Source organism: Chrysochloris asiatica, unplaced genomic scaffold (assembly GCF_000296735.1).
Source record: "Chrysochloris asiatica unplaced genomic scaffold, ChrAsi1.0 scaffold00130, whole genome shotgun sequence".
In the NCBI taxonomy this organism is placed as follows: Eukaryota; Metazoa; Chordata; class Mammalia; order Afrosoricida; family Chrysochloridae; genus Chrysochloris; species Chrysochloris asiatica.
In genome coordinates, this window is record NW_006408648.1 from 2,632,571 (window position 1) to 2,645,627 (window position 13,057).

Below are 13,057 nucleotides of genomic sequence, written 5' to 3' on the forward strand. Positions count from 1 at the left end.
GTATTTTTGTCCACATAGCACTTGCATATAGATGTTTATAACAGCCTTATTCATAATCATCCCCAACTTGAAGCAACTAAGATGTCCTTCAATAGTGGAAAGAATAAACAAATTGTGGAACATTCATACATTGGAATACTATTCAGAAATAAAAAAAGAACATGCTACAAGCCATACAACGACATGGATGAACCTTAAACAAATATTTCTAAATGACAGAACTTACTGCGATAGGAATTGCTATTCAAAAAGGAAAAAAAAAAAAAGAGGGAGTCTAGATCCAGAGGTTGTGGAAGAAGTCAAAATCTCCAGAGTAGTATCCAATCTGTCTGGGCAGGACTGATAAAAGGAGATGGGGATAAGTCTCTTGTGGTACAATGGTGAATAACTGCTATCAGAACTGACTGTGAGGGTTGGAAATGTAAAGGTAGACGATGTGTAGCAAAAGGAGGGGAGCAGAGGACCTGGGACCATCAAGGGAGAAGAACGGAGTGCGGTACCCTACCTAGAGAAGCAGTGACACCAGATATGAAGGCAGAGATGATGACGTGGAGAGATGGAGCTGCTGGGTACTGTAGACTCCGAGAGGGAGAGGGGCTGTGTGATGACGGGGGGTGGGGAACAGGCTTGCAGGGTATACCCTTTGGTTGGATGATGATGTAAGGAGGGGACTGCAACCATGGCAATGAAATGATATATGACAGAATGAATGTAAAGCTCTCCCATGTAAACTATCACACAATTCACAACAAAACACTAAAAAAAAAATAGTGGAAAGTTGCTTAGTAAATGAAGAAAAACATACCCTTTCCCAGGAAAGCTCTTAAGAACTACAAAAGAAGACATACTACTGTCATACAAATATTTCTAAACTTTCAGGCTTCCTTTGTTATCCTAATACATTATTTAACCAACTACTGCTAAAGAATTATAAATCAAATGATTCTGTGGCCAAAAAAGAAGAGTCAAGCTTTCATTTTTTAGTTCATGGGAATTTACGCAACCTTGGTCACTACATAGTGTTTCCTCCTTCATTGGAGTAATGTTGCTTTTGAAGCTAAGAATACAAGAGGAAGTTTAATTACCTTCAGACTGTCACTCATCACAGAATTTTAAAATAGAGCACCCTTTTAATTAAGCCACTAAATCCATTGTTAATTTTAAAGACACTTGCTGCTGCTGCCACATGCCATGGAGTTGGTTCTATCTCATAATGACCCTGTATAGGGTTTCTGGTGTTACAAATCTTTACAGGAGCAGAAAACACCATCTTTCTTCCGTGGAGTGTCTGGTGAGTTAGAATTCCTGAGTTAGCAGTTAGCAGCCTAGACGTGTGATCCACTACCACTACCAGGGATATGAGTCACAACCAACTCGACAGCACTTAACACCAACAACCTTATTAATTTTTATAAAATAATCTCCTTTGGGGCAATGCAGAGTTCCATCTCTTCGTCACTTGAAATATTAGTGACCAAGTCATCAGACAGTTCTAGGAAAACAAGTTATCTCTGCTATGGGTGACTTGCTCATTCCTCAGTATCTGTTATTGATTCATCACTATTTTTATTAGTTGTCCCCCCACCAATGTAAATGTTAAGAGAAATTGTCCTTAGTAATACAAGGGTGCCATCTAGTGAAAATCAGAGGTAAATGTACGCTAAAGGAAAAAAAGTGTGTGTGGGTGTGTGTCTCTCTCCCAATCTCAATTCTGCTCATTGGATTTTTAAAAAAAATACATGGAGAAGGGAAAATATACTGCAACCACAGTACTTGAAACCAGTTTCTTAGGCACATGGGACTGCCTTGAGTTGGAATCGACTCTAGAGTAGCTAATAACAGGCATATTTAAACATCTAGCATATGCTTCTGTTATACCTCTGCTCAGATCACTGCCTTTCTACTATGAAGCAACAGCTGAGATACAGCGTCACTTTCACAACAAACAGGTGTAGTGAATGTGAGCGATCATCAGCTACAAAGGCCTGCTTAACTAGTAGTGTTTCCAATGGGTGTTGCCTGAGCTTGGTTCCTGCTTGGCAGAGCAGCAAGCTAATGTTCATTTGACAGAGATATTTTAAAGATCTCAGTCACAGGTTTACATTTAAATCGAACCTCTAGCTGTTCTTGTGATGGCAGCATCGTCTAGACCCAGATCTAGGCCCTCTTCAGGAGCTCTCGTGGCTGTTTGATTTCACCTGCCGCTTCATGGGAGAAAAATGAGGCTTTCTGCTCCAGTAGAAACGTACAGCCTCTAAAACCCTATACAGGGTGGCTATGAGTCGTAATCAACTTGCCAGCACACAAGGCCGTTTTCATGGCTTTCCCTTCTGAAATCCACCTGAGCACAAGATGGCTTCCAGCAATCCTCAAGGATTGTTTTGTCCAGTAACAACTAACAGAAAAGCTGCTATCAATTACTGAGTGCTTGAAGGTGAGCCCAGGGCAAGTCTTCCACACCCTGTTCTGGCAGGCACTTTCTGGCTTCTAAAGAACTTGCTCCATTTTTCTCTTCTTTTCCTTCATCTGTAGGGCATTCATTCACACAAACAGGGAATAATCACACAAACGAAACAGCATGCATAATGTCAGCGAGGTGTGAGAAAGCCAGCTTTATTCTGAGGACAGGAGGTGAAGGTTTCTTTATCAGGAGTAAAAGATACAGGTGCTAAGACTATGTTTCTCCTTCCTCTTCTATACCTATTTGTAGCAGAGGAAGTAAAATTAGATAAGGAGGCTGAGGGCCTTGAACTAAGAGATAACAGAGAAGGAGGCTAAACTAGGCTGGCTAGAAGAACATAATTGACTTGAGAAAGATTATGGTTTAAAGACTCCCAAACTAATCTTAATATGGAGCTTAGTTGTCAAGATGCTGGAAAATTATTGTGCTTTAATAAGTAACATAATAAGTAACAAAAGACAATCACAAAGGAGGTAAAGGCTGTCTTGGTCAACCTTCTAGCCTGGCCTCCAAACTCCCCACTGCACCTAGACAGCATCTCAGTCAAACAGGTTTCTAGACAGGGTAGACAGGCTAGCCTCAAAGGGCTCTGTCCTCACCCCCTCATTAAACACGCACCCGGGTAGAAAGCAATGATTGAGTCAGAATAAGAAAAAGTTTATTTATTCAAGTTTGTGAAAGGGTTCTAAAATGGGCTTAGGGATGGAGATCCCCAAATATGAGATGGTTAAAAATAAAGTTGAAAGAGAGTCGACAAAGTACTTGCAAAGCTATGGTAGCTCTTAGTAGGCCTTAGGCTCAGAAACTTGTACTTTGGGAATATGGCTATTTTTATACTGTTTGAGACACCCTGATGGTACAGCGGTAAAGCACTGGGCTGCTAATTGAAGCGTGGTGGTTTGACCCCACCAGCCATTCCACGGGAGAAAGCTATAGCAATCTGCTTCCATAAAAATGAAAGCCTCAAAAACCCTATAGGGTAGTCCACTCTGTGATTCACAATTGACTCACCAGCAGTGAATTTTGGGTTTTGGTTGCTTTATACCATTTGTATTTAAAATAATTACTCCCATTCTGTTCTTCCTTACAATTTGGTATTTTTAAATTGTCATAAAGAAAGCAGTTTTTGTTAAAAAGAAAGCAATTTGGGTTTTGTGCCCAACCATCCTCCTGGACTGGGCAAAGGAATGAAAAAGAACTCCAGCTGAGAAAAATTTTCTCCTTCCCTCCTTGATGCTCTTCTTCCAGTGGTCTCTTCTGTCAACTTGGTGGGATCTGTGCCTGACGTGGATCCGTGTCTGGCGTTTACAGTACTGTATTGCAAAATCACTGATAATAGCCTGACCCACTCAAAGGTGGGTGTGTGTGTGACTAAGTGTGCATGTGACCAGTTAAAGGAGGCTTTAGCTAACTTTAGTTGGTGGGAGGGAAAATATTTTCGATAGTATGGGAATAGGGTCTTCTGGTGCTCAAGCTCCCCTAGACACTATACTTTTTACCTGGAGCCATACACTACCAACTATTACCAATATTAAGGTAATTGAGAATTTGTTTGGAGTTCAGTTTTTAAAAATAATTATGTAAAAGTCATCATCAGTTTCAGAGAGAAGTGCAAGCTGGTACATACAGCAAATAACTTGAAACCACAAAGGCAGCATATGTATGTAAAAGTCTTTTGTCCCAGTCTATTGATGAAAGCCAACTGCTACTATTCAACTTTAGATACAGTATCCTCCAGGCTGTGACTGATCTCCTATGCACACATCTAGTCTATAGTTTTCAAGATAAGGAAGACTTCCCAAATGAAAAAATGCAGTATAATTTTCAGAAAAGAAGGTTCACCAAATGCATAATGTCGTATCTTACACAGAGCATCTTCAGTTCCTGCCCTTCAACCTCTAATTCCATTCCAACAGAGGGAGAACTGCACTGCACAAGTCAGCTGAAAACCAACCCGTTTTCCACATGCCTCTTCCACATCTAATCTTGAAGGCTACTTAGAAAGAAAGGTACTATTTCTTTCAACCCTCACTGAACAAAGAGACCTCCTCTTTGCAACCTTGTGAAGTCATACCTCCATGTGGTTTTTTTCTCACCCACTTATAAGCACTGGGCTGCAAGGTCGGTTTAAACTGCAACATTGGAGGTTCAAACTCACCAGCTGTTCCTTGGAAACCCTACACAGGATGGCTATGAGTGGAAACAAACTTGATGACACTTAAAAACACCACCTCTATCAAGGGCTCCTGGGTGTGGCACTATAGGGTAAGGACTGGACTGCAAACCCACCAGCTGCTCCTCAGAATCACCTGGACGGCTCTTAACAACAACAATAACAACTCTATAAAACAAAACAGAACCAATTACTGAGCTGACTCTGACTCATAGCAGAATGCCTACACTGCAGAGTAGGACTGTTCCTTGGGGTTTCTGTACTCCGCAACAGACCGCCTTGCCCTTCTTAGGAGGAACAGCTTTCCTTTGGATTACCAGTCAAACACTTATCCCCCATGTCACCAGGGCCCCTATAAAGTAAAACAGAACATAAAGCACTACAGATCTTAAGTTGAGAATCAAGTGAAAACATCTGAGAGATCTTGTCTCTCCTTTATCACAAGAGAACAAAAACCCGACTTCTAAACAGCTGGGGGCACAGGGACTCATTTGAAAGGACAGAAATGAGCACTTACGGGAATTTTAGTTTATTGTTTCTGGGTGTCATGTTTGTCAAGTTGCATTGTCGCAGTCATGGACAAACAAGTACAACTCATGTTAATAATAAAAGGCCCTGAAGCACCATATAAAAACTCTAACTTATGCAAAATAAAACCATGAAAGAGTTAAATTTATAGAACTCTAAATACTGAACATTACACTAAGGATTAGAATGAACCTTTTCATTTGCTATGGCATTTACATTGCTTTCAGTAATAATAACAGCTACCATTTTATCCGGCAATTATTCAACAGCATCATGTTCCAGACACCCTGCTAAGTGTGCCTCATGCGTTGCTCCATTTAATTTTCATAATAATTCTGTGAGGAGGAATTATTATTCCCCCTTTAGTGATGAAGAAATGGAGGGACCGGCACACCTTAGAGATACTGCAGGTTCGGGTTCAAACAACCACAATAAAGCAAGTCACACACAGTTTTGGGTTCCCAGTGCATGTAGAAGTTATGTTTATACTGTACTGTAGTCTATTAAATGTACTATAGCATTATGAAACAATTTGAAATAACATGAGAATTTCTAAAATATGACACAAACACACAAAGTGAGCACATGCTATTGGAAAAATAGTGCTGATAGAATTACTCAACACAGGGTTGCCACAACCTTCAATTTGTAAAAACACAGTATCTGCAAAGTGCAATAAGATAAAGTATGCCTGTCCACAAAAGCTGAGTTACTGCCTGGAAATCACACAAATAGTAACTGTGAGCCACACTTCAAATCAACAGCATGTGAGCTAAAGACAGCTCAAGGTTCTAAAATAAGTGTCTAAATAACTAAGTTATAAAAGTGAATGCTACAGGAAAATAAATCATTCTAAACATAAAAAGTTGTATAAGAAAAAGCATCACCTTTAGACTAATTCTAGAGACAACTTCTGTTTTTTTCTTTTACAAGAAGTTACAAGTATTTTAAAACTAGTTTTGGAAATGTGTATCAGCATTTGATATGATTATCATCAAATGTTCACTGCTAATAGAATGCTCCTATGCACTGGGATATAGAAATGAGTAAGAAACAGTCCTTAAAAATTTTTTTTTTTAAAGTTTTATGGTGAATTGGGTGAAGTGCTAATGTCTAAGCAGTATTTATGACTTTAGAAGCAAAGGCCTTTTTGACTAAATAAATTTTGTACATAGTGATTAATGATTTTTGTTTTCTTAGTATTCACTCAAGGAGCTCTGGTAGCGTAGTGGTTACGAGTCGGGCTGGGAACCACAAGGTCAGCAGTTCGAAACTACCAGTGGTTCCGCAGGAGAAAGATGAGGCTTTTTGCTCCCGTAAAGATTTACAGCCTTGGAAACCCTGTACAGGGTCACTATGAGTTGAAACCGACTCTACGGCACTTAACAACAACAACAACAACAGTATTCACTCAGAATCAAGCCTATCTATTAAAACAAACAGCAGAATCCAATAAATATCATAGGGGCAAAAATTCCATACTTACCTATGGCACAATGTAAAATCTAAAGGAAAGAGAAGATAAAAGAGGAGCATTAGTAAGGCTCAATAATATTACAATTTTAGTCATACAACTAACCTTTCAGTAAGATTAGAGCAGTATCTGTCAGCAACACTGAATATGGAAAACCAACATTTCCTTTTAAAAAGGGACTACAGGCCACTTAACAAAATGTAAATTCTTATTGTTTTTTTCATTTTCAGTTCGTGGTTCTGTAGAAGGTTTCCATAGGGCTAACGGTAACCCTGTTCAGGGTCGCTATGGGTCGGAACCGACTCAATGGCACTTAACAACAACAACAACAAATCTTATCCGCTAGTTTATCAGACACCCAAGACCTCTTTTTTTTTTTTTAATACATAGACAAAGCAGTAAGTGTATAGTATCTTCCACCTCCCACATTCTCCTCTCACAGACCATGTGACAGGGCTGAGAAGAACTTCTGTTGGCTTTTGTGGCCTGATAGCCCCTTCAGTGCATTCATTCATTCCACAAAGCTTCACCCCTGGTCCTTAGCTCATTTTGTGATCTCACTAACGGGTGTTCTCTGGTCTAATCTCTAGCTCTAGGTCTCTTTGAGCTCTAGGCCCATATTCCAACGGTTTTTGGACAGCTCTAGGAGCTCTGGTAGTGTAGCAGTTACGAATTGGGCTGCGAACCGCAAGGTCAGCAGTTAGAAACGATCAGCTGTTTCATGGGATAAAGATGAGGCTTTCTGCTCCCATAAAGATTTACAGCTTCGAAAACTCTGTACAGGGTCACTATGAGTCGTAACCAACTCCACGGCATATAACAACAGTTGTAAAAGCAGCAGCTCACACATGGCATGCCTCATGGGACATATACCCACATTTGCTTCCTTCCTACTTGCTTTGCCTCCTGATCACCAAATTTCCAGTCTCTTAGGTTCTTACTTCCCCATCACCCTTAAGTCATACTGGTTTCTGAGTACAGCCAAAGCTTCCAGCATGTGTCTTCCCCATTTTCAATTCCAGTGCCTTGTGTGAGATGCCATCCCTTCTCCCATGGGAACTCTCAGTAGTCAGCCAATCAGCCAATTAGGCTCTTAAAAATCCCCTTCCAACCTATCCTTCACACAGTATCACTTTAGCTCTAGTGGTAGTGGTAAAAAGGCATTTGAAGTCATCTACAAGACTGATTAAATGACCAAATTTTTTTCGGATGAATAAGACCTAGCAGGTTTTATACGAGACTTCAAAAAGTCTGTGAAAAAATTACATTATCTTTCAATTCCATTTCCCCCCTCTTAAAACACTTTATGGAGTACTGGTGTGGCGTTGTGGGTTAATGCTCCAGACTGCAAAGCCGTTTGAATTGCAAGGTCAGCTGTTCAAGCTCACCAGCTGCTCCTTGGAAACCCTATACAGGGTCGTTATGGATTGCAACCAACTCAACGGCGCTTCACAACAACAACAAAACACGTTATAATTCACAACATTTCACTAGCAATCATTGTGTTATTTGGTTCTAATAGCAGGGCAAATACTAACTCTACATGCAAATGAGGAAACCGAGGCTCAGAAAAACTAAACTTGTCCAAGATAATGACAATCAAGATCAAGAACCTGGTTTGCATTTCTAGTCCACTGCTTTTTCTATCATACTGTTTTATTTACCTGTCAGATATGTACAGAGGTCAGACTTGACAAGATCTAGTTTATCTAAAACATGCCTAATAAGATACTATGCTTAAAAAACTATTTCACTTTTTTTTCAAAAGGGTGTGTGTGTTAGCAATTTGGATGAAAAACTAAGCTGCACAAATTCATCAGTAACTGCTAAGAGAACAAAAGAATCACCATACTGCACTTAGAATCTTCAAAGGAAAACACAGCTAGATTCTTAAGTGTGTGAATATTCTAAGATAAGCTGAATCTCTTGCTGCAAAAGTTGAGGAAAACCAAAAGGTATTTCTAAATTATAACAAGGAACAAAAGGCATAAATGAAGAGCATCTTTTGAGATAAGAAGACAGATGACAGTGCATGTACAGAAAACCTTTTCTATTCATGTAGATGTCAAGATACCAGGGCTGCTGGTCACCCCCAGGACAAAGCAGGATAGGAAATACAGCCTAAGGACTAGCACATTTTCTTTTCATGATAGAACAGAAGTTCTCAACTCTATCAGACCTAATATCCCCTTTTTAGTATACATATTTTATGTCCCCTTTACTATCTGGAAATAAAACACATAGATGATATAACTTACCTATACAAATTTTAAAAATAAAATAAATATAATGCCCTAATATTTAAAGGAGAAATAAAAAACACTAAAAAAAAAAAATTTTTTTTTAAAGTTTCAATTCAATATGTAAATGCTTGGTAACATAATGAAATAAAGAAGGTGTCAGGTGTATAGACCAACTTGCCACGAATAAATGTGAATTTAAAAATAAGAAGCCATTATGGGCAAGTATACAACAGTAGATGAGCACACAGCTATACAGACTAATACTAGAATAAAAAAATAACATTATGATAAGTAGTAACTTATAAGAAATGATATAGTAACCTCAACTAAAGCCAGAGCAATATACTAAGGAAAATGACAGTCACAGTCAAGAAAATGAGGAAGGAGGATATTATCACAAATGAGCTAGATCTGATGTATGTCTAAGTGTGGTGTCAAAATAATCCCCTAGGTTATAGGATGGCACAGGTTAGAATGAAAGTATCACAGAAAACCTGTCTTCTTGTCTTGGAACTCCACTGAGATGTATAATCAGTATATGTAAAGGGACCTTTGAAATAGAAGGTGGACTAGACAAAAACAACGAGAAATGTAAGAGTCAGTAAAGCAGTTGTGTAATAGATAATGGGTCGTTTTAGGGTAACATGGGAAAACGAAAGCTTTCTGAAAATAAAATTTCAATTTATCATTTAATATGAAACATTAAAATAGATATTATTAAAGAAATCCAATGAAATACATACATTTGTCTCCACTAATTTAATAATTAGGACTCCTGGTGTGGCACTATAGGATCAACACTGGACTGTGAACCACAAGTTTGGCAGTTCAAACCCATCATCTGCTCACAGAAATCTTATACGGGGTCACTATGAGTTGAGTCGACTCAACGTACTTAACAATAACAATTTGATAATTGAAATCTGAACAGCTGCCTCAAATCTTCTGTTACATATTCCAATCAGTTTCATTGCTTTTACAGTAACCATGCTGCAAGACTTTTCAACTAAACAGCAAGCTGGAAATGCTATAATACTTTAACAGAACAGAATGTGCAGAGCGAATAAATTACTCAATTATTTTGAGACAAAATCTTTATTTCATTACGTTTCCTTCTTCATTTTAACTCTGGTAGGCAGAATTTCAAAGATTCCTGTCCTTTGTTAGTCAATCAAGCACTAATCTGAGTACTGGTGTGTAGGGATTTTGCACAGGTATTTAAAGTCCCAAGTCAATTGATTTTCAGGTTCAGAGACGATATGGCTGGGTCAGACACAACCAAGAGAGCCATTTACAGGTAGAGTCTTCTCCCTCCATTAGCAGAAGGGAACATCAGAGAAAATGAGGACTTTCTGGCTTTGAAAACTGAGGGGCCACATGCAGCGAGTGGTGGGCAGCCTCTAGGAGCTGGCAGCTACCAGGAAAACAGGAGCCTTAGATCTACAGCCACAAGGAAACGATTCTGCCAATAATCTGAGCTTGGAAGTAGATTCTTCCCCCCTGGCCTAGCTGACAACTTGATTTTGGACTTGTGAGATCTTGCACAGATAAAGCAGCCGAACCCAACCTCTGGCCTACAGAACTAAGAGCTAACAAAGTACTGTTGTTTTAAATGCTTAATGTGTGGTATTTTGTTATGCCAAAATAAAAAACACTAAAAGTTTTCTTAATAAATTTTTCATTTACCTTTCTTGTTTACATTACTTTCACTACTAATATGTACTACAAAACTACCAATTTACATATATATCCATTCATATAACTAACTACATGGGGGTACAGTTACAGAGGCGGCCTAGATATACCCAATCAACTCTCAGGATTAGTTTACTGGTCCAAAAAGCTTGAAACCACAGCACTTGGAGGACAGTTAGTCAACTGGCATAACATAATTCACAAAGATAATGTTTTATACCCCAGACTGATAAGTGACATTTGTGGTTCCTTGAGAGTGGCCATCTAATGTGCAACTAACTATTGGACTCTACTTGTATGGAGCAAAAGAAAATGAAGGCAATCAAAGGCTCAAAGAAGACACTAGTTCATGGGACTAACAACCCATATGAATAACTTCCTCTAACCTGAGACCAGAAGAAACTGTCTGACCAGGAGCATATTAGAAGGCTCTGGATAGAAGGGAAGAAAAATGTAGAACAAAACTCAAATTCCTAAAAAAGGTCAAACCTACTAAACCAATTAGACTAGAACTGATCAAAGGAACCTCCCAAGGTTGTTACCCTAAAAACCCTTTGAATTTGGAACTGAAGCTATTATTTCTATAGGTCACTGTTCAATTAAATAATGGACTGACATAAAATAGGCAGTATCATCCAAGCTCCCTTAACAAATGAGAATAAATGGTCAACATTTACCCAAAAGCAAAGATGAGAAGGCAAGGAAGGGCAGGGAAGCTAGATCAATGAAAGCAGAACAAACAGAAAGAAAGTGATGAGGGTGCTGACACATCGTGGAGACTGTGACTGGTGGCATGGAAACGATTTGTATGGAGACTGTTAAGGTGAGCTTAATTCGTTGTGTAAACTTTTACCTAGACCACAATATTATTTTTTAAATGGTAATAAACAAATTAAAAACTTTTTAAATACCAGTTTATACCTACAGAGGGATTAGCATGGGAGGTTATATATACAAAAGTCCTAGGAAATACAGAACCAGTCTTCATTGAGGAGGACTGTCTCAAAATTGCAGGACATCTAGTCAGTAACACCCCTATTCATTATGGTAAACAAAATGCCTTTACAATTTTTCAAAATGCACTCCAAGAAGTAGTAAAAATGAAAAAGAAAGGTCATCTGACTACAATAAACAGGATTACAATAAATTTGAAGAAAAGAAACTCCCATATAATCTTTATAGGAACATACTACCACATCTTTCTCCCTCAAACCACCGATCTTTTGGTTGGCAGCTGAGAGCTTTAACTAGTGATTCCTATTCTTTCTTTCAGTTCAAAATTCCAACTTCTTAACAGAAAAATAAATCTGACAGCCCAGTCTGGGTCAAGTATGCATTCCCTAGGACCAACCAGTTATGACCTGAGAAACAGGGTAAAAAACACGAGATGTGGCTGCTATGGGTGGTCTTCTGGAGAATAAAATCACCTGAGTGAAACAGCTAAGTTATCACACCTTCCTAGTGTTACTGTTCCCTTATGTTGTTGTTATTGTTAAGTGTTGGTGAGTCGTTTCCAACCTATAACAACTCTGTATAGGGTTTCTGAGGAGCGGTTGGTGAGTCTGAACCACCGACCTTGTGGTTCAAAGTTCAGCGTATTAACATACATCGCCACACCAGGGCTCCTTATAGGCCTGTCTATTGTACAGCTGAAATCTGAGCCACAGAGGTGATTTCGATTCCACCACAGACGTGTCTACTATACTTATTTTTATTGTACAGAAATTCATAACTGAACTATGCTTACCAGTATTTGATTAGTGTTGGAAATAATTCACACTATATGTACATATAATTCCATTTTTGCTCAAACTTAAGTATATGACATACAGTTTCAAAGGACAGATAGCAAACTACTCAGAGTGGTTATCTTTAGGTAGTGGTTATATTTAAGTTATGATAAATATGTACTTTATTCTCCATGTGTATCGTTTTCTATAATGAATACAACTTATTACTGGACTACCACCTCCCTCTTCTCTGGTTTTTACGAAACAGAATTTCTCCCAAATATTTCTGATCTCTCTCTACTTTTTAATCACTTAGAAGGTAGACTGACTCATCTGAGTGATAAATTTGGTAAGAATAAATGGGGCATGCTCCACAAAGAACCCCAAGTTCTCTGGTTTCTTGCATGTCATCCCAGCCACTGCTGTCTGGGGGTGTGGGTGGGTCTAATTCTGAAGTTTAGTTTACAAATTCACTTGGCTCAAATACTATGCTCTTTAACTTCCCCTTGGGTCACAGAAAAACTGAATTTTAGAATCCACATGCAACCCTTTTGAGTTATTTCTCAATGTTGGGAACATAAGCAAAAAGCAAAGGGTTATTTATTAGACCCCTTCAGAGACGCCAAACACGTTTTCAAAGTCCTTTTATATTCATTTAGAAAGGAGGAACTAGGTAAAATTCCCTTAATTTCTCTCCTTGTCACTTAATTTCAGTTTCCTTACTATACTTAACTATATAATTTATAAATTTAT

The 13,057-nt window shown here is 38.6% G+C and overlaps 1 protein-coding gene across 1 annotated transcript in view; it reads right to left on the reverse strand.

The window, feature by feature from the left end:
- The window catches only part of PTPLB (protein tyrosine phosphatase-like (proline instead of catalytic arginine), member b), a 127,972-nt gene that overhangs the window by 92,573 nt on the left and 22,342 nt on the right, over positions 1-13,057 (reverse strand). The window contains exon 3 of the mRNA XM_006869363.1: positions 6,649-6,667. Within this exon, the coding sequence (XP_006869425.1) occupies positions 6,649-6,667 (19 nt within the window). The remainder of the gene's footprint in view (positions 1-6,648; positions 6,668-13,057) is intronic.